This window comes from Schistocerca piceifrons, chromosome 7 (genome assembly GCF_021461385.2).
Source record: "Schistocerca piceifrons isolate TAMUIC-IGC-003096 chromosome 7, iqSchPice1.1, whole genome shotgun sequence".
In the NCBI taxonomy this organism is placed as follows: domain Eukaryota; kingdom Metazoa; phylum Arthropoda; class Insecta; order Orthoptera; family Acrididae; genus Schistocerca; species Schistocerca piceifrons.
In genome coordinates this window covers 498066839-498085774 of record NC_060144.1, presented here as the reverse complement: position 1 = coordinate 498085774, position 18936 = coordinate 498066839, and the positions used below count along the sequence as shown (strand labels likewise).

At 38.0% G+C, this 18936-nt stretch overlaps 1 protein-coding gene across 1 annotated transcript in view; it reads right to left on the bottom strand.

Moving 5' to 3' along the window:
* Positions 1-18936, bottom strand: part of LOC124709047 (conserved oligomeric Golgi complex subunit 1) — a 169493-nt gene that overhangs the window by 45673 nt on the left and 104884 nt on the right. The window contains exons 15-18 of the mRNA XM_047240693.1: positions 16294-16513; positions 11452-11584; positions 2887-3075; positions 2619-2773 (exon numbers count right to left, since the gene is read on the bottom strand). Coding sequence (XP_047096649.1) covers positions 2619-2773; positions 2887-3075; positions 11452-11584; positions 16294-16513 — 697 coding nt within the window. The remainder of the gene's footprint in view (positions 1-2618; positions 2774-2886; positions 3076-11451; positions 11585-16293; positions 16514-18936) is intronic.

Genomic DNA, 18936 nt, shown 5'->3' with positions numbered 1-18936 from the left:
AGTTTGCAAAAGATGCAAGGCTACTTGAACCTTTGTATGGAGTGCAGCTGAATTTCAGTGTGTTCAGTTTAAAGCACTGGAGTGTAGACAGTACTGTTGCTGCATGCATGTTAGTTAGTTATTTGCATGTTTCGTGGATCATAACTGTGACCTCTCCCTACGATTTAGAATGAATCAGTTTTACAATTCTACATCTACATCTACATCCATACTCCGCAAGCCACCTGACGGTGTGTGGCGGAGGGTACCTTGAGTACCTCTATCGGTTCTCCCTTCTATTCCATTCTCGTATTGTTCGTGGAAAGAAGGATTGTCGGTATGCCTCTGTGTGGGCTCTAATCTCTCTGATTTTATCCTCATGGTCTCTTCGCGAGATATACGTAGGAGGGAGCAATATACTGCTTGACTCTTCGGTGAAGGTATGTTCTCGAAACTTTGACAAAAGCCCGTACCGAGCTACTGAGCGTCTCTCCTGCAGAGTCTTCCACTGGAGTTTATCTATCATCTCCGTAACGCTTTCGCGATTACTAAATGATCCTGTAACGAAGCACGCTGCTCTCCGTTGGATCTTCTCTATATCTTCTATCAACCCTATCTGGTACATTGTTTCAGCAAAAAGTATGAAAACATGCTGAACACTTGCATGATTTCTTATTTTTTTATTTATGTCAATAAAGTGATTCACTACTTAACGTAGCTCATTTTCAGTCTATTATCACCCCCCCCCCTCCCCCCACACAAACGCACGCGCACACACACACACACACACACACACACACACACACACACACACACACACACACACACCCATACTAATACACATTCAGAACTACTTCTATTGAGTAAGAGTTATGAAGCTGGTATTATTTCACAAAAAAATATTGTTTTACTTGCTGTGTCAAATTGGGATAAGATTCCATCCTCCATCTCTATCAGCAACTAAGACTGACTGTTGTAAGCCAGTGAGGCTCACACTTTTATACCCAAAGGATGGCATCCAATCGGCTGGACTACGTCAGTTTGACAACAAGAAAATGGCATGTACTGTCCATGTCCACAGATTTTGTTTCTGCCTCTATTCAGTGTTGCTTGCAGCACTATCCCTCATGTAAGATGGTAAACTGCGAGAAGTCATTCTCTGTGCTTTTTCTTTATGAAGTGCACATTTCCATGCATCGATAAGTGCGTAGCCAGTGTCTCTAATGAAATTATTTTCACAAAATCTAATTTCAACTGTTTCCCAATAGGTCAATGTGTGAGCAAATATTCTCCTTTGTTCAAAAAAGTCTTGTGCTTATTCAATGGGCTGTTCTCTGCAACCACTGATTCATCAAAATACCTACATTTAAGGTGGTGGTGATGCTCGCTGCAGCAATTAGCAACTGTCCATATGGACTGGCACATACAACTTTTGCCACACTCGCGGCGAATGTTATACATTCCTGGCACTTTCAGGCCTAGATTATCTTTAACTGATCACAACATTTCTTACATTGTTCTGGGTGGACAGAAGACTGGTCTGATTCATTAACCATTTAGGACTCTACCAATCATGCTAGTTGCTGCATTGCAGAATGGAAGTGCTGTGTATCGGTCATCTTGGCTCGTTTGAATGGCATCACATCTTGGTTCCTTTGACAGTGTTGATCTAATATTACAGATACGATACCCATTCTTTCTGAGCATCGTCATCAGACGGTTAATCTCAGAGACGACATGGTCCTTGTCTGAAATAGCCAGAGCTGTGTGTGCTAAAGTGTTCAGCACAACTCTCTTCTAAGCTGGAAAGTGAAAGCTATGCGCATTGAGATACAGATCTGTATGTGTCGGTTTTCTGTACACAGACTGGCTGAGTCATCCACCTGATTTCCGTTCAACCAGCACATATAAAAAAGATAACTTCCCGTCTTCCTCCACTTCCGCTGTAAATATTATGTTATGATATACACCCTTCAAATGATCAGTGAAGTGCTGTGGCACCTCACTGCCATGCAGCCAGATTAAAAATATATCATCAATGTTCTGAAAAAGCATGACAGCAGGAAGGGTGCACTGTTCAGTGCTCATTCTTCAAAATCCTACATGAAAAAAAATTAGCTATGCCTAGTGACAGTGGTGAACCATGGCTATTCCATCAATCATTTCTTAATAATTTCCACCATACAAGAAGTAAGCGGTCATCAGTGTGCACTGGAATAATTTTGAAGGACAAGCATCGGACAATGCCTTTAATCAAAGGCAAGATATTAAATAAATAACAAACAAAAAAAAACTGGAAAAAACATATAAACTGTTATTCAATAAAGTGTCAATTTCCTTAGGAACCACACTACAAATGAATTCCATCCTCCACCCTGTTACTTCGTGAAACAGATGGCCCATGTTCTCGATGCCTGAAATTCTATGCAGTTCTTCTGAAGCTCTGTCAATTTCATCAAGATTTTAATACCTACAATTACACTTAAAATAGATCAAACAATGTTAATTATTCTGATTAAAACTTTTACCCTTCTTGCACGTTCAGGCAGCCTTTGAAGAAATACAAATGGTGACAAAGAAATGTGTCAATCCTAAAGTGTGCTTGAAAACGTAAGAAGCCTGATAATTAAAATAGCTACCTAGGCAATGTGTGCGGAGCCACGGCATTTACTTCATGGCAAACATTGTTCAGTAATGTCTGCAATGGGAGGCTCGGCTGGGAAGGCACTCTGATTTTTGACTGAACTCTATGTCCTCCCTCTCCTTCCTCTTCGATTGTCACAACATCCCATTGCTAAAATAGAAAATAAAAAAAAAATAAAATTTTTTAAAAAAAAATCTATTTCAGCAAACCAATCTTACTGAGGTCAAAGTAAAGTACACCAAATAAAATGTTTACAAACTCACAGGCATGAGGCACATCAATTTTTCCAAGTTTGTGGGAAAGAACAAAGTGTCACCCACGAGTTTCTGTATTCTTTTTGAAGAACATTCCTTCCACCTGTTCCACAATAGTAGACTTTCTTGTTTCAACAAATTGCACACTTCTTGCCATGGTGTTACTTCCTGTGGGCCATCTGACGAGTGCACAGATATCTGGGAAAGAAAAAAAATATGAACCAGCCTCATTAATTGGCTCTAAACACAATATTCAACTACTGCAACAACAGAGAATATATTGCAACTGATTTCGGTTCTCGATTTCTTTACAAGAGCATATTGGGTATGACCATTTTCTTAGGCACACAGATAGAACACACTAGTAACAAATAACCAAAAAATACCTTTTTGCAGCTATCTGCTTTTAAATAAAAGTATTTTTTGATTTAGTCTGTTAAATAGCCAATCCCTAATTTACCAAGTACACGTAACAAACCTGTGCAGTATACTTTAACACTACATTCAAAACTAAAGTATAAGTCTTCCAATTACTTCATTAGAGAACCGAATTGGTTGGATTAAGGACCCTAACTATGAGGTCCCAGTCAACGCTCTCTGCATTCAAAACTGTTTCAAGTGATGAAGGCCAGACACTGGTGCTCATCTGCACGGAGGCAGACTACCCTCTATGCCGCCCCCCCCCCCCCCCCCCCTCCTCTGCATCAACATGAGATGTGTGTAAAACAATGATCTAATGAATAAGATTGTTCTAATATCAATGCAAACAATCAATTTTTGAAAATATAAGCAATTGGATGGATAAAAAAATCTACTCACCAATCAGTGGCAGAACACATATATAAAAATTGTATTACAATCTGCTAGCTTTCAGAGCCAGTAGCTCCTTCTTCTGGTAGAAGGTTTGAAGGGGAAGGGAGAGGGGTGAAGGAAAAGGACTGATGAGGTTAAGGAAAAGGGGCCAGTAAAAGAAGTACTCTTTTCAATTAATTCTACAAAAACTTCCTGACAGAATTTAGCGCAAATAAATCTGAAAACATAGATTACTGTTCTTACATGTTCTGTAAAAAAACCTGGTAGGGAAAGAGACTTTATTAATATATAAACATGTGCACACCATAGTTGACCAAACCGTGAACATCAGGTGATTTACAATAAAACTGCAGCGCTATGACTGACAATACAAGTTTAGATTTTATGATACTTGGTAATGATTATAATACTGCCCCGTCAAAAAAATTTATGCAGTCACAAATTTTTGTATTGTGGTACGTGGACGTGTCATGAACAACATACTGAAAATCCTGACCTGTAGGGTGTGACCACTGAGGTGGGGGAGATGTTTAAAGGTAGCTTTTTTACGTTTTTCTTCAATAACTTGAAATCGTGGCTTCTAGCAAAAATGTTTACCAGTACAAAATTTAAGTACACTGGATTTCCTACAATAAAGGTCCTATTCACTTTTTCTCTAGGACCAATAGTTTCCACGTTACAAGGGGTGGAAAAATAGCAAATTTATGTAAACAATGTTTTAATGGTATATAATTAATGTTAACTTTTAAATGAAGTTGATTAAGACCAAATATTGAATGGGTATAACTTATTTGCATATAGAAGAACAGTACTGAAGGATAAATTTTGTTCTGGGGATGTGACAGGTGGCAGCAGGTTAGGGTAGGGTTTGAGGGGGGGGGGGGGGGGCTGGGGCGGTGGCAGTGGAGGGTAGAAGGCGAAGGCATGATGCGGAATAACGTCAAGCACTTCGCACTTCCCTTCTTTATGTGTCTGCAAAATGAAGAGCGAGTTAGTGAGTCCTCACTCTACCCACCCCATCACGTCGCAAGAAGCAACTACAGCATGTTTCACCAAGTTACACCAATACTTCCACAGTGCACCTCGTAAATCACTGGTGATGCAGTGTGCCGACACACCTGGAGACTTTTGATATTTCACAAAATGTGTTGCATGATGACACGTGTTACAAGTGTTTATTTTCCACAAATGCATTAACACTAAATGGAATACAGATATTAGTAATTAACAGCACTACACATACGAACAGAATCTACGTACATCTCTGCACACCACCTTGCATTGGTAAGCAGGAAACTAACTGCTGGGCAACTGTACACTTGTTGCGGCTCTCTTTGGGAAAGGCCGAAAAGGAGGAATCATATGTTCAATGGTTTGCAGCACGTGCCATAGTATGTGTACAAATGGTGAACCGTTGCTCGCTCTGCAAGATGACAACGATGATGATGATGATGATTATTATTATTATTATTATACAGTTGTTGAATTTGAAATGTAAAAATTGAAGATAAGATGTTGTTTTATAACAACCAATGTATGTTTTCTGTTATTTCCAAGTTCACTGGTCATTAAACATTAATTTGAACCATTAAAACAATGTTTTTTTAAAATTGTGGCTTTTACACCCCTTGTAACATGGAAACTATTAGTCTTACAGAAATAATTAATAGGAGCTTTTTTTGTAGGAAATTCAATGTACTTTAATTTTGTACTGGGAAACAGTTTCACTAGAAGCCATGGTTTTCAAGTTATTCAAGAAAAACGTGGAGAAGTGTCATTTAAATGCACCCTCTCCCCACTCCCCCCACCCCAACGCTCACACCCTACAGGTCAGGATTTTTAGTATGTTGTTCATAACATTTCGCCCTACCATTGTATAAAAATTTGCCACCACACGAATTTTTTCCCCTAATTTCCCTTCTTTGGCTGGACTACATAACAACACCAATACAATATGCTTAAGCTGCAAATGAACAACTCCTTATAGTGAGTCAAAACTGACAATGCTGAGATGCAATGGTCACATATGTTAATTTGATATCACCAACTATTCTTCAAATTATGAGAAAGTTGCACAACAAAAAAACAAAAATATTAACACCTTCAGTAACAGAGGAAACAAAAATAAGCAGTGTCACACACTGATCTGAAGCGAGTAAAAGAAGTTATATGGGAAACAGTGAGAGGACATAAGAAAGGAAAATAAGAAGTTAAGGCTTAATGTCCTATCAAACGCACAGAATTAGAGACTGAGTAGAAGCTTGGATTGGCAGAAGTATGGGGAAGGAAATTGATTGTGTCCTTTTCACAGGAACTATCTTAGCATATGCCTTAACTAATTTAGGAAAACCAACAAAAACTTAAATCTGCATGGCCAGGTTGGGATATGAATTGCCATCAGCTTGAAAGCAAGTTCAGTATCTTACCACTACAACACTTTGCTCAGTAACACAATAAAGAATGCGGAATTGGCAATGTAGCATGTACTACAGAGGAGACCAGAAGAGAGATGCTGAGGGAGCATTACAATCGACACACACTGGATGACACTTCACGTGTGAAGTTCCTAGGCACATTTAATCTGCACATGGGATTACGCAACTAAGGTCAAAGGAGCATGCAATAAAATTATTATGTATATGTGACGATTGGAAACCATCTTAAAGAGGCCTCTTCAGGGACCTTAGCATTCTTACACTTACATGTCACTATATATACTTTTTAATGGTATTCATAGTTGGTAAACAGAATGAAATTTGGATGACGTAAAATTCAAAACCATGACATGAGAAGTAGAACTGATTTCCATGCAGACCTTGTGTTCCTGCCTGTGGTTCATAATTGAATTTTATGCGCCAGTGCAAAAATATGTAACACACTGACAATAGCCCTCAGACAGGAAATTCAAAATCTCCGATATTCAGACAAAACATACAAGAATAGCTTATTAGCTTTTCTTTCAAGGATTTATCAGTTTTTGGACTCAGGGATGTAAATTCTAGTTAATATCAAATCCAAAAAGGTTTCAACTTCCCCAACATGTAAACTGCTAATATCTTTTCTAAAATCAGTTGATAGATAAACTTATAAGCCAAAATGTTACGACCATCTGCTTAATGGCATAGAATACAGCAGTGATTCTGCAGGGCATAGACTTGACAGGATCTTGATAAGTTTCTGGAGGTATGTGGCACCAGATGTCTACGTACGGGTCACGCAATGCACATAAATTATGGACCGGTGAGCTGTGCACATGGAGCTGGCACCTGATAGCTTCCCGATGTCTGTTCCATCAGGTCCAGATCAGGCAAATTTGGTGACAAAGACATTAACATGAGTTCACTACCATATTCCTTAAATCACTGCAGTATGATTCAGGACTCACGACATGAACATTATCGTGTTGGAAAATACCATCAGTATCGAGATATACATAAAGCATAAAGGGATGCAGGTAGTCCACAATTATGTTCATATAGTCCTCAGCGATACAGATGGCTGTACCGTAGGTGCAACCACAACGGAGGGGTATCTGTTGAGAGGCCAGACAAACATGTGGTTCCTGAAGAGGGGCAGCAGCCGTTTCAGTAGTTGCAGGGGCAACAGTCTGGATGATTGACTGATCTGGCCTTGTAACATTAACCAAAACGGCCTTGCTGTGCTGGTACTGCGAACGGCTGAAAGCAAGGGGAAACTACAGCCGTAATTTTTCCCGAGGAAATGCAGCTTTACTGTATGATTAAATGATGATGGCGTCCTCTTGCATAAAAAATTCCGGAGGTAAACTAGTCCCCCATTCGGATCTCCGGGCGGGGACTACTCAAGAGGACGTCGTTATCAGGAGAAAGAAAACTGGCGTTCTACGGATCGGAGCGTGGAATGTCAGATCCCTTAATCGGGCAGGTAGGTTAGAAAATTTAAAAAGGGAAATGGATATATTAAAGTTAGATATAGTGGGAATTAGTGAAGTTCGGTGGCAGGAGGAACAAGACTTTTGGTTAGGTGAATACAGGTTATAAATACAAAATCAAATAGGGGTAATGCAGGAGTAGGTTTAATAATGAATAGGAAAATAGGAATGTGGGTAAGCTACTACAAACAGCATAGTGAACGCATTATTGTGGCCAAGATAGATACGAAGCCCATGCCAACTACAGTAGTACAAGTTTATATGCCAACTAGCTCTGCAGATGATGAAGAAATAGATGAAATGTATGACGAGATAAAAGAAATTACTCAGGTAGTGAAGGGAGACGAAAATTTTATAGTCATGGGTGACTGGAATTCGTCAGTAGGAAAAGGGAAAGAAGGAAACATAGTAGGAGAATATGGATTGGGGGGAAGAAATGAAAGAGGGAGCCGCCTTGTAGAATTTTGCACAGAGCATGACTTAATCATAGCTAACACTTGATTCAAGAATCATAAAAGAAGGTTGTATACCTGGAAGAATCCTGGAGATACTAAAAGGTATCAGATAGATTATATAATGGTAAGACATAGATTTAGGAACCAGGTTTTAAATTGTAAGACATTTCCAGGGGCAGATGTGGACTGACCACAATCTATTGGTTATGAACTGTAGATTAAAACTGAAGAAACTGCAAAAAGGTGGGAATTTAAGGAGATGGGAGCTGGATGAACTGACTAAACCAGAGGTTGTACAGAGTTTCAGGGAGAGCATAAGCGAACAAATGGCAGGAATGGAGGAAAGAAATACAGTACAAGAAGAATGGGTAGCTTTGAGGGATGAAGTAGTGAAGGCAGCAGACGATCAAGTAGGTAAAAAGACGAGAGCTAGCAGAAATCCTTGGGTAACAGAAGAAATATTGAACTTAATTGATGAAAGGAGAAAATATAAAAATGCAGTAAATGAAGCAGGCAAAAAGGAATACAAACGTCTCAAAAATGAGATCGACAGGAAGTGCAAAATGGCTAAGCAGGGATGGCTAGAGGACAAATGTAAGGATGTAGAGGCATTTATCACTAGGGATAGGATAGATACTGCCTACAGGAAAATTAAAGAGACCTTTGGAGAAAAGAGAACCACTTGCATGAATATCAAGAGCTCAGATGGAAACCCAGTTCTAAGCAAAGAAGGGATGGCAGAAAGGTGGAAGGAGTATATAGAGGGTCTATACAAGGGCGATGTACTTGAGGACAATATTATAGAAATGGAAGAGGATGTAGATGAAGATGAAATGGGAGATATGATACTGCGTGAAGACTTTGACAGAGCACTGAAAGACCTGAATCGAAACAAGGCTCTGGGAGTAGACAACATTTCATTGGAACTACTGACTGCCTTGGGAGAGCCAGTCCTGACAAAACTCTACCATCTGGTGAGCAAGATGTATGAGACAGGCGAAATACCCTCAGACTTCAAGAAAAATATAATAATTCTAATCCCAAAGAAAGCAGGGGTTGACAGATGTGAAAATTACCGAACAATCAGTTTAATAAGTCACAGCTGCAAAATACTAACGTGAATTCTTTACAGATGAATGGAAAAACTAGTAGAAGTCGACCTCGGCAAAGATCAGTTTGGATTCCGAAGATATGTTGGAACACGTGAGGCAATACTGACCCTACGACTTATCTTAGAAAATAGATTAAGGAAAGGCAAACCTACATTTCTAGCATTTGTAGACTTAGAGTAAGCTTTTGAGAATGTTGACTGGAATACTCTCTTTCAAATTCTGAAGGTGGCAGGGGTAAAATACAGGGAGCGAAAGGCTATTTACAATTTGTACAGAAACCAGATGGCAGTTATAAGAGTCGAGGGGCGTGAAAGGGAAGCAGTGGTTGGGAAAGGAGTGAGACAGGGTTGTAGCCTCTCCTCGATGTTATTCAATCTGTATATTGAGCAAGCAGTAAAGGAAGCAAAAGAAAAATTCGGAGTAGGTATTAAAATTCATGGAGAAGCAGTAAAAACTTTGAGGTTCGCCGATGACATTGTAATTCTGTCAGAGACAGGAAAGGACTTGGAAGAACAGTTGAACGGAATGGACAGTGTCTTGAAAGGAGGATATAACATGAACATCAACAAAAGCAAAACGAGGATAATGGAATGTAGTCAAATTAAATCGGGTGATGCTGAGGGAATTAGATTAGGAAATGAGACACTTAAAGTAGTAAAGAAGTTTTGCTATTTAGGGAGTAAAATAACTGATGATGGTCGAAGTAGAGAGGATATAAAATGTAGACTGGCAATCGCAAGGAAAGCGTTTCTGAAGAAGAGAAATTTGTTAACGTCGAGTATAGGCTTAAGTGTCAGGAAGTCGTTTCTGAAAGTATTTGTATGGAGTGTAGCCATGTATGGAAGTGAAACATGGAGGATAACTAGTTTGGACAAGAAGAGAATAGAGCTTTTGAAATGTGGTGCTACAGAAGAATGCTGAAGATTAGATGGGTAGATCACATAGCTAATGAGGTGGTGTTGAATAGGATTGGGGAGAAGAGAAGTTTGTGGCACAACTTGACTAGAAGAAGGGATCGGTTGGTAGGACATGTTTTGAGGCATCAAGGGATCACAAATTTAGCATTGGAGGGCAGCGTGGAGGGTAAAAATCGTAGAGGGAGACCAAGAGATGAATACACTAAGCAGATTCAGAAGGATGTAGGTTGCAGTAGGTACTGGGAGATGAAGAAGCTTGCACAGGATAGAGTAGCATGGAGAGCTGCATCAAACCAGTCTCAGGACTGAAGACCACAACAACAACAACAACAACAACAACAGTCCACAGCTGTCATGTTGCCTTTGATTACTACCACTTCCATAGATGCCCATTTGAATGTACCTCATAGTGTAATACCGCCACCACAGGCCAGCGTCCATGGCACAGTGCATGTTTCTAGCACTCACTCACCTGGATGATGGTGTATCAAGATATGACCATCAACCTGGTGTAACAAGAAATGTAGGCGACATATTTCCCTGGATCTACTGCCAACGTTTATGATCACAGGCCCAATACATTAGTAACTGACAATGTTGCTGGGTCAACATAGGCCAATGCAGGGGTTGTCAGCTGTGGTGTCCCATGTTCAACAATGTGTGCTGAATAGTGTGCTCTGAAGCACTTGTGCTTGCATTAGAAAATGTAAACTGTCATCTGATCTGCCCTGTTTTACACAGTGGGTAAGCCTCCGGCCACCATCATAGGTCGCTGTGTTGCTTACTTGCAGTTTCATTGTTCTTCAACCACTTTCTATAGATGCTCACGATAGTGGCACACAGATAAGCTATCAGCATCACTGTTTCTAAGATGCTTAATCCCAGGCACCCGGCATAACAAAGTTGCTTATGTTAGAGGATTTCCCCATTTGCAGCTCATATTGTGGCTAGAATTATTCCTCACCCATCTCTGCTTCACTTATATTGTTGCCTTGTCACATCATGTGGTCACAACACCATTAACTTGCATTCAATCTCACAGTGGGTAGTAGTCATTATGTATCAGAACATGAGTGTTTATTTTTTATATAGCTACTTCTTCATTAATATACTTAATATCATAATTTCTCAAACATAAAGAAACTTCATTAAGAAGAAGCTCCGACAATTGACAATGTGAGTAGGTTAATAGTAGTTGTAACTGATAGTTAGAATATTTTACACAAGAAAACTACAAAAACTGCATCTGTCTGTTAATGTATAGCTTCTCTCTTTCACATCTCTGAAGTTTCTCGCCTGTAAACATGAGAAACTTGGATATTTGAATAAATGAATTTATACATTTGCAAAATGTCTGACTAGCTCACCCGATAGCTTTGAGGCATCAAACACTGCTGTAAGTGTGGGCAGAGATCACACATAGCTTGTAGGAATCGTGCCAGGAGCAATGGATTCCCATCACTATCATTGGACTGTTTCTCCAGAACGTAATTCACCAGCCTATGAAGAAAGTGAACAGTTTTAATGATTGTTACTCTTTCAAATTGTCTCATACTGTTATTTTCACAAGAACAATGGAATACTAACAAGGAGACATCTCCAGTAGTGGGATCAACTTTTTGAAACAATGTGTAAGGTAATGTTGTTTAAGGGCCAAGGAATCAGACCCAGCAGCCATTCACACTGATGGGTCCTCATTTGTGAGCAATCAATGAAAAATAATTCCGGAATTTTGCTTGATGCTCTATAGCTTTAAAACTGTAACAATTTACAGAAAAGTTGCATAGTGCAATGATTAAGTTACTGACCTCACAAGCAAAAGGATATGGGTTTGAATCTTGTCGGGCGCATTGAAATTTAAAAAAACATGTATCAAAATGACTCTGATCATTTTTTAATTCAATTAATTGGTTTACATGTCATTTCCTTTGCCACGTCATATTAGTCATCATGTGAAATACACCATTTTTCTTCCTATCAGGTTTTTTCCACTTGGAATCCTCATTCATGTATGAACTATGATTTAATTTCTTTCATTTAGTTGCATTTTTGTTCATATTACTGCATTTATCATTTCTATTTCTCATTTTACTTGAATCTTGTATTACTTATAATCCCTGTTCTTTTGTTTAAATCATCATCCACATTATTTTGTCCATAGTGCAATAAGATTTATGTTCTAAAAGTTTGTATGACAATTGTCATCCAAAGAGATGTACATCTTGTAACAAAAAAATACGTTCTTCACACCACTGCACAGTCAATATAAATAGATTTTGTCTTTTGTTTTTTAACTGACAGATAGGCATTTTCCAATGTCTAAACACTATGATAGTTAAATAAAAATAATTAAATTCACATTCACAAAGATTCCAAGTGGTAAAAGAATGACAGGAAGATAAAATAAGAGCAACTGAAGAATTTAAAACATTAATTAAAATGACATGACAAAGGAACACAAATAAAAAAACTGCATGTAAACCAATTAACTGGATGAAAATAGTGATCAAAGTTATTGAAATAACAATTTAAAAATTAAAAAAATTCAATGTACCTGATGAGATTTGAACCAACAGCCTTTTTGCATGTGAGACCATACATTAACCATTACCTGAAGCAATCATTGTGTAAATTGCTGCTATTGTTAAAGCTATAGAGCATCACACAAAATCCTGAAATTTTTTTCAGCATTTACTTGCACAGGCAAGGGTCCAAAGGGGTGGATGGCTGCAGGGTGTGATTCCTTGGACCATAACCTACATCACCATACAGATTGTTTCAAATAGTTGATCTCACTGCTGGGGACCTCTCCCTGTAAGTCAGCTACAGAAGCTTTCATCAGTAAGTATGACCATGGGTGAATTCATCTAAGACAACAAATGTGACACTCAATATGTATTACAAATTTTCGTATTATCCAGTCTAAATGCAGTGAGGGGATGGAAATTTGTGAATTTATAGCCTAATGAGACTTGGTAAGGTTAAAACAGTCCATGTGACTAGGTAAATTTCTCATTGCATTAATTCATTACATTCTTGTCAAGTCTAGATCCACACTATGCAGACATCATGACACAATATATTAGCAGCCCATCACCTTCACGTGAGAATGCTGTTTGCCAAATCTCACCAAAAATTGGTTCTTTCTGTGAACAGTGGCTGTTTTATACAGCACAGAGAACAAAAGCGCCTACGAAAGAAATTGTCATTGCTACCCCATAACACAAAGTGAATGTACAGCACCTCAGTTTGAATGTTACAACAATTTGTAATTGAAACTTCTGAGTGTTCTTATTGGCAAAACACTTTCACGCCTATGTGCACAGTCCTGATTAAAGGTGACTTCCTTTTCTTTTGCAATCCAGGCAGTTTTTTATATTCAATTAGCTCAGAAGAATAATCACTATGTGTTGTTTTATTCTCTGCAAAGTAGCCAATAAGAAGGTAAACTTTATTTCCCAGAAACTTTTGGAAGACGACTGACTTTGGATTTTTCGGCCCAGGGCCATTAATTTCCACCCACTTCTTTGACTGTTGTTTCTTTTCTGAAATGTTGAAGGGGATCTACAACTGGTTCTCAGTAACAATTTGACACACAAAATCAGTTACAATTCTTCATAAAATGGTGCCAATTTATCAACAAATTTTTGTTTTCAAACTTTATTTTGTTCGATATTCATAACAAATAGTTTTTATTTATTTTTTTTTTTTTTACATATGACTATTGTGAAGCTATTGCATATTTCATTAATCACCAATCATTCAATACCGTATTGTGAACTATCCAGTTATTTTTCCATCTGTGATTATTCACTGATGTGCAAAACTTAGGGACAAAAGTGACTCTTGCATGACGTCTTACTGCCAAGTTATATAGATTGAAGAAACTTGGGCTATACATAGAAAGAACTGCTACATTATAATACAGGAGGCAACTGAAAGAAATATGCAGAGAGATAAAAAGAAACCACACTTTTATTCAAAAATAATAATTACACTAAAACCACAGTGATCTGTAATGATCCCCTGGGCATTACAAATGGCAGGACATGGATCTTACTAGGGTACCTAATCACCATGGATCACAATGCAGGCTCTGGATCACAATGCAGGCTCTGCAATGTGCTCTCATGCTGGCCACTGTGCCAAAGATGGGCAGCATCACTGAAGTAGAAATGTAGGGTGGCTCATGTGACTGGAGCAGATATTTATGTGGAAGGAGAAGAAAAACAGTTATTCATGGGCTCAGACAGCACGGTCCTCACTCTCAACTGTGGTGCTCACCACACTACAAAGTCAGTAAAAGCAGCAGTGGCAGTAGTAGTAGTAGTAGTAGTAGTAGTAGTAGTAGTAGTAGTAGTAGTTGTTGTTGTTGTTGTTGTAGCGCATTCCATTCCTCCACCAGAGCAGTTGGATGATGTTATGTGGATGTGCTGCAATATGTCACCACAATACACCCCATAAATGCTTGATGGGATCCAAAGTGAAGTAAGGGTAGCCCTGTCCACTTGCTGAATGTCTTCTCATCGCACGAGCTCCTCCACCTGTGTGCTGTTCAATGTGGTCATACATTGTTGTATATAAAAATGAAATCAGGACCGAATGCATACCCAAAAAAGATGCACATGAGCAAGGAATACAGTATCACAATAACGCAGACCTGTGAGTGTAGCTTGTTCAAAGATTTGGAGGTCAGTACACTTGTGCAACATTACACCTCTCCACACCATAACACCTGGAGCACACAAACGATCATGTTCAATAATGTTCCCAGTTGCATTGTGGGTTCCCACCTCTCGGCATATGAGGGTATGTCCAAAATTGCTGCTTAAACTGAATCTGCTCTCATTTGAGAAGAGCATGCGACCCCACTCCTTCTTGGTCCAGTCTATACACTCTTGGCACCATTGCAAACAGTGTCACTGTTGTGTGGATCTCAACGGAAAACAAAGACTGGTTATCAGGCAAAGAGACCACCCTCATACAGTTGACATGCGACAATGGGACTGAGAATGCATGCTTTGCAGGCCTGTTAAAAGTGGTTGCAATTGCACCTGATGTTTGTTGTGAATACTTTCTTGCCTGTTGCACAATGTATCAGTCGCCTGTTGTGTTGTTGATCATGGTCGATCACATCCTCTACCTTGGCCAGCAGTGCCTGTGGTTTGGAAAGCTCCCCATATACCTGAAACAATGCTGTGAGCAATACCAAACTTCCAGGCTACAATTGTCACACTACCTCCTCCTTCCAGTTTACTGACGATTCTTCCCAGAGTAATTGTCCAAATGTTGCCTCCGAGCCATGTTGTAATGAAGTACATCACCACAGTGTAATGTAACTGCTTGCTGTCTGTTCTCATTCCTTCACTACCTCATATTGTGAAGCCACCCTCATTTGGCTGTATAGTCATGTTGATCTCACACTACATGATGCCCAGTTTTCTGTGCATGACTGGGAGACCTCTGGCAACATGCTCCTGCTCTTTCACTCATTTCCACCAAGTTTGTTAATATGTTATGTTATTTTATATACCACATCCTTAAGTTTTGAAGAGCATGCAGTTTAAGTGTGACCTTAATGTAGGTCTTATTCGACATATGTACATTTATATTCAAGCATTCATTCTTAATTGTAGTAAATGGAACAACACACATCTAATAAAGCTTCATCCACTTTGGATGAATTTAACTTGTTTATAAGAATCCAGAACAAAAAATATAGTATCAGCATGGTATTCTACTGTATCCATTCGAACAAACTGCATTGAACTACTTGAAAAAACAGTATAAATGAAACTACTACACAGAGCAAGATGACATTTGACAAACACTATTCTGCACTCTGTACCAACATAACAAAACACAATATTTCAACAATTCAAAACCATAACAACAACTTTCTACTTCATCCTCATAAATGAAAACACATCACCTGTACAAGCACGCAGAGAAATGATTTAATCTGAGATAAGTAAGGCTGCTCACATTTGACAACAATCTTAGTAACTTTTCAATGCACAGCAGTCGCCACTGTGAGTTGAAAACATTTGTTTTCTTCCAGAAGAACACTGTGACTAATGTGTGTGTACATGGTTTTTCTTGATCCATTAATGTGTTCTTTTGTCAAGAAGACAGAGTAAACAAAAATTCTTTATGTCAAAAGGAACTTAAATTCTTGCAAAAAGTTTAGAGTGATAACAGGAACTTACTGCTTCATGTTGTCCAGACTACATTTCTGAAGATGCTCTTGCAGTTTTTTTCTATCAGAATGCTCTTCAGAAGATTCAGCAAAACTCTTTGAAATGCTCGTACTGTCACGATCCTCTATGTAATGGTTCAGATCCTTCAATAGTCCCTCCAGTTGAGAATCAAACTCTGAGCACAGTTTCTCAATACGAGGAGAGTAACCTTTTGCCTTCATTAACAATCCTATAAAAAGTTGGAAAAAAGTTAAAACATTTAAATACCTTAGTAAGGTGTAATGGATATGATAATACAAGTTTTGTTTTAATTTGTAAACAGCAATATATTTCTACTAAGGATAAGTCAAGCATTACATAAAAAATGCCACCTGAACAATATAAGACAAATAAAGAAAAATCTGTCGGCTGAAGGTATTCAAGCCACGCACTAACAGGTCTTTCAGCTGAAATTTCTAAAATGTCCCTTACTTTCAATAACATATAATTTTTTATGGAACACCTTTGGCATCACAGCAACTGATCATGAAACACCAATACTGACACAGTTAAATGGTTTCTTTATTTTCTGGTTGGTAGTTTCAGCTATACCATCTTCAGACCAGATCATTTCGTTTACACAGCTGAAGAGTGCCAAGCACACAGTATTCTATTTTAATGCTGCCTGCACCACCACCTCAATAATATTCTGGTCTGAAGATGGTGTAGCTAAAAGTAGTAATCAGAAAATAAAATGTTTCCTGGGATACATCACGATTAGTTTTTGATTTTCAGCTTAAAGATAGTTTCAAACAATGTGCTCACTAACTGAATTAATGGATGATTGGTTCTGTTGCTCATCAGGCATCTGCCTGGCCTCTGAAGTTGTAGGATAAGCCTGCGACAGGACTCAAATTTGCAGTGCTAGGTGTATAAATTGGGTAGGTCTTGGACCTGGGTTAATCCATACCAAGTGGTCCAGCACTGTTTGCTTGACCATCTTAGAAAAATTTTATATTTGCTGGGTGAATCCCCCAATGTTTTGTAGCCACAAAAATATTTTTTTAAAAATTATTGTTTATTATTTTGAAATGGTGGCCATATTTGTTCCAGGCCACATGCGTTTTTTCGTGTTTGCAAGTATGTACATTTTTTACAAGTAATCAGTAGTGGATTGTCCTAAGCCTTTCAGATAAAATACATTTAGTTCACCACACACTGGGCTACAAATTATCATCATTATCACTTAGCTGAATATATTCTTTAATATATTTTTAATAGTTCAAAGTTATCAGCCACAAATTTAAAAAAAAACTCAATTTTTGAAATGTAGTTTTCCAAAGAAAGATTAATTTCTCAGCTTCAATATTTTTTCTGATATTACACTGTATAGTATGGTTACTTTTTATAGAGTATCAATGGTGAGCAGCTTACACAAAAAAATACACTATTTTTAAAAAATGATTTTTTTTTTAATTTTTCCATTTTGTGGCCAGCAATATCTTTGTTGGGGACCAGATAAAAATCTGAAAATTTCACAGTTAATAGACCTTTACGAAATCAAACTTCATTATAAATTACAACTTTGAGATTCAATTGGAAGTTATCAAAAAAAGATTACAAGCACGAATCAAAAATATGTTTTTTAACATCTGTGATATTTGGTAGGCTAATCAAATAACTTATACCAATTGCATAATGTAACACACCACATTACACTAGCTAATGATTATTTGTCAAAATAATGCTGTGGTAATTTCTTCAGCAAGCTAACAATTGCATCTGCAAGCCTATACAAGTTTGAGTGTTGCTTCCCCCTTACACCAACAATTGTCTACTCACTCTTATTTAGCTAGAAGTTCTTGAAGTGTGCAATTGAAAAATGGTGTTTCAGTGTTCTCTTGGTGTTATTATTAATGAACTATGTCATAAAAGTGTGTATGGGGTGTATCCTAAAGACATTACTTTAATTTAAGATTACAGTGAAGAAGAAAAGTGTTGTTTTACTTACAAGTCAGCCCAGAGGTCAAATCAACATGCATGTACCATGAAATGAAATACTTAAAAAAATTTCATCACCTTTTTGGTCAGTCTTGCATGGACCCTTTTGAGAAACACAAGAAACTTATAACAAAAGGTCTGCGAGAAATAACATTTGATCATTATTCTAAAAATAAAAGCCCTTTTGTCAATCTCAAACCAGGAAAATCATTGTGTCCAACATGTTGTTCTAAGATATTTGTAATTCACAAGAGAAAGGATTGTGAAACCTCAGATACAGAATTTTGTTACTTATCAGCAACCATTAAAAAAGTAGATACAGCTTGTGAAATCCTGGGTATAACACCTACTAGTAAAATTAGAAAACTAAGTCAAGACAAAGGACCAAGTGCCTTGAATACAAAAACTGAGAAAGTGGCAGCTACAGTCAAAAAGAATTTGGAAGTTTCATTTCAAAATACAATATGTACTAAAACAAATGGAAGTTCTAAAACTTCACCACCAACTGAATATGATGATGCGATGAAAAACTAAAAACTAAATGCAATACTTCAAACAAAGAGGACAAAATTAAGATTGTCAGTTTACTGCCGAATTCTGGGAGTCGAGCAAAAGTTAGTGATGAATTTCATGTGTCAGCACGTCTTGTTAAGCTAACAAGGCAATTAGTAA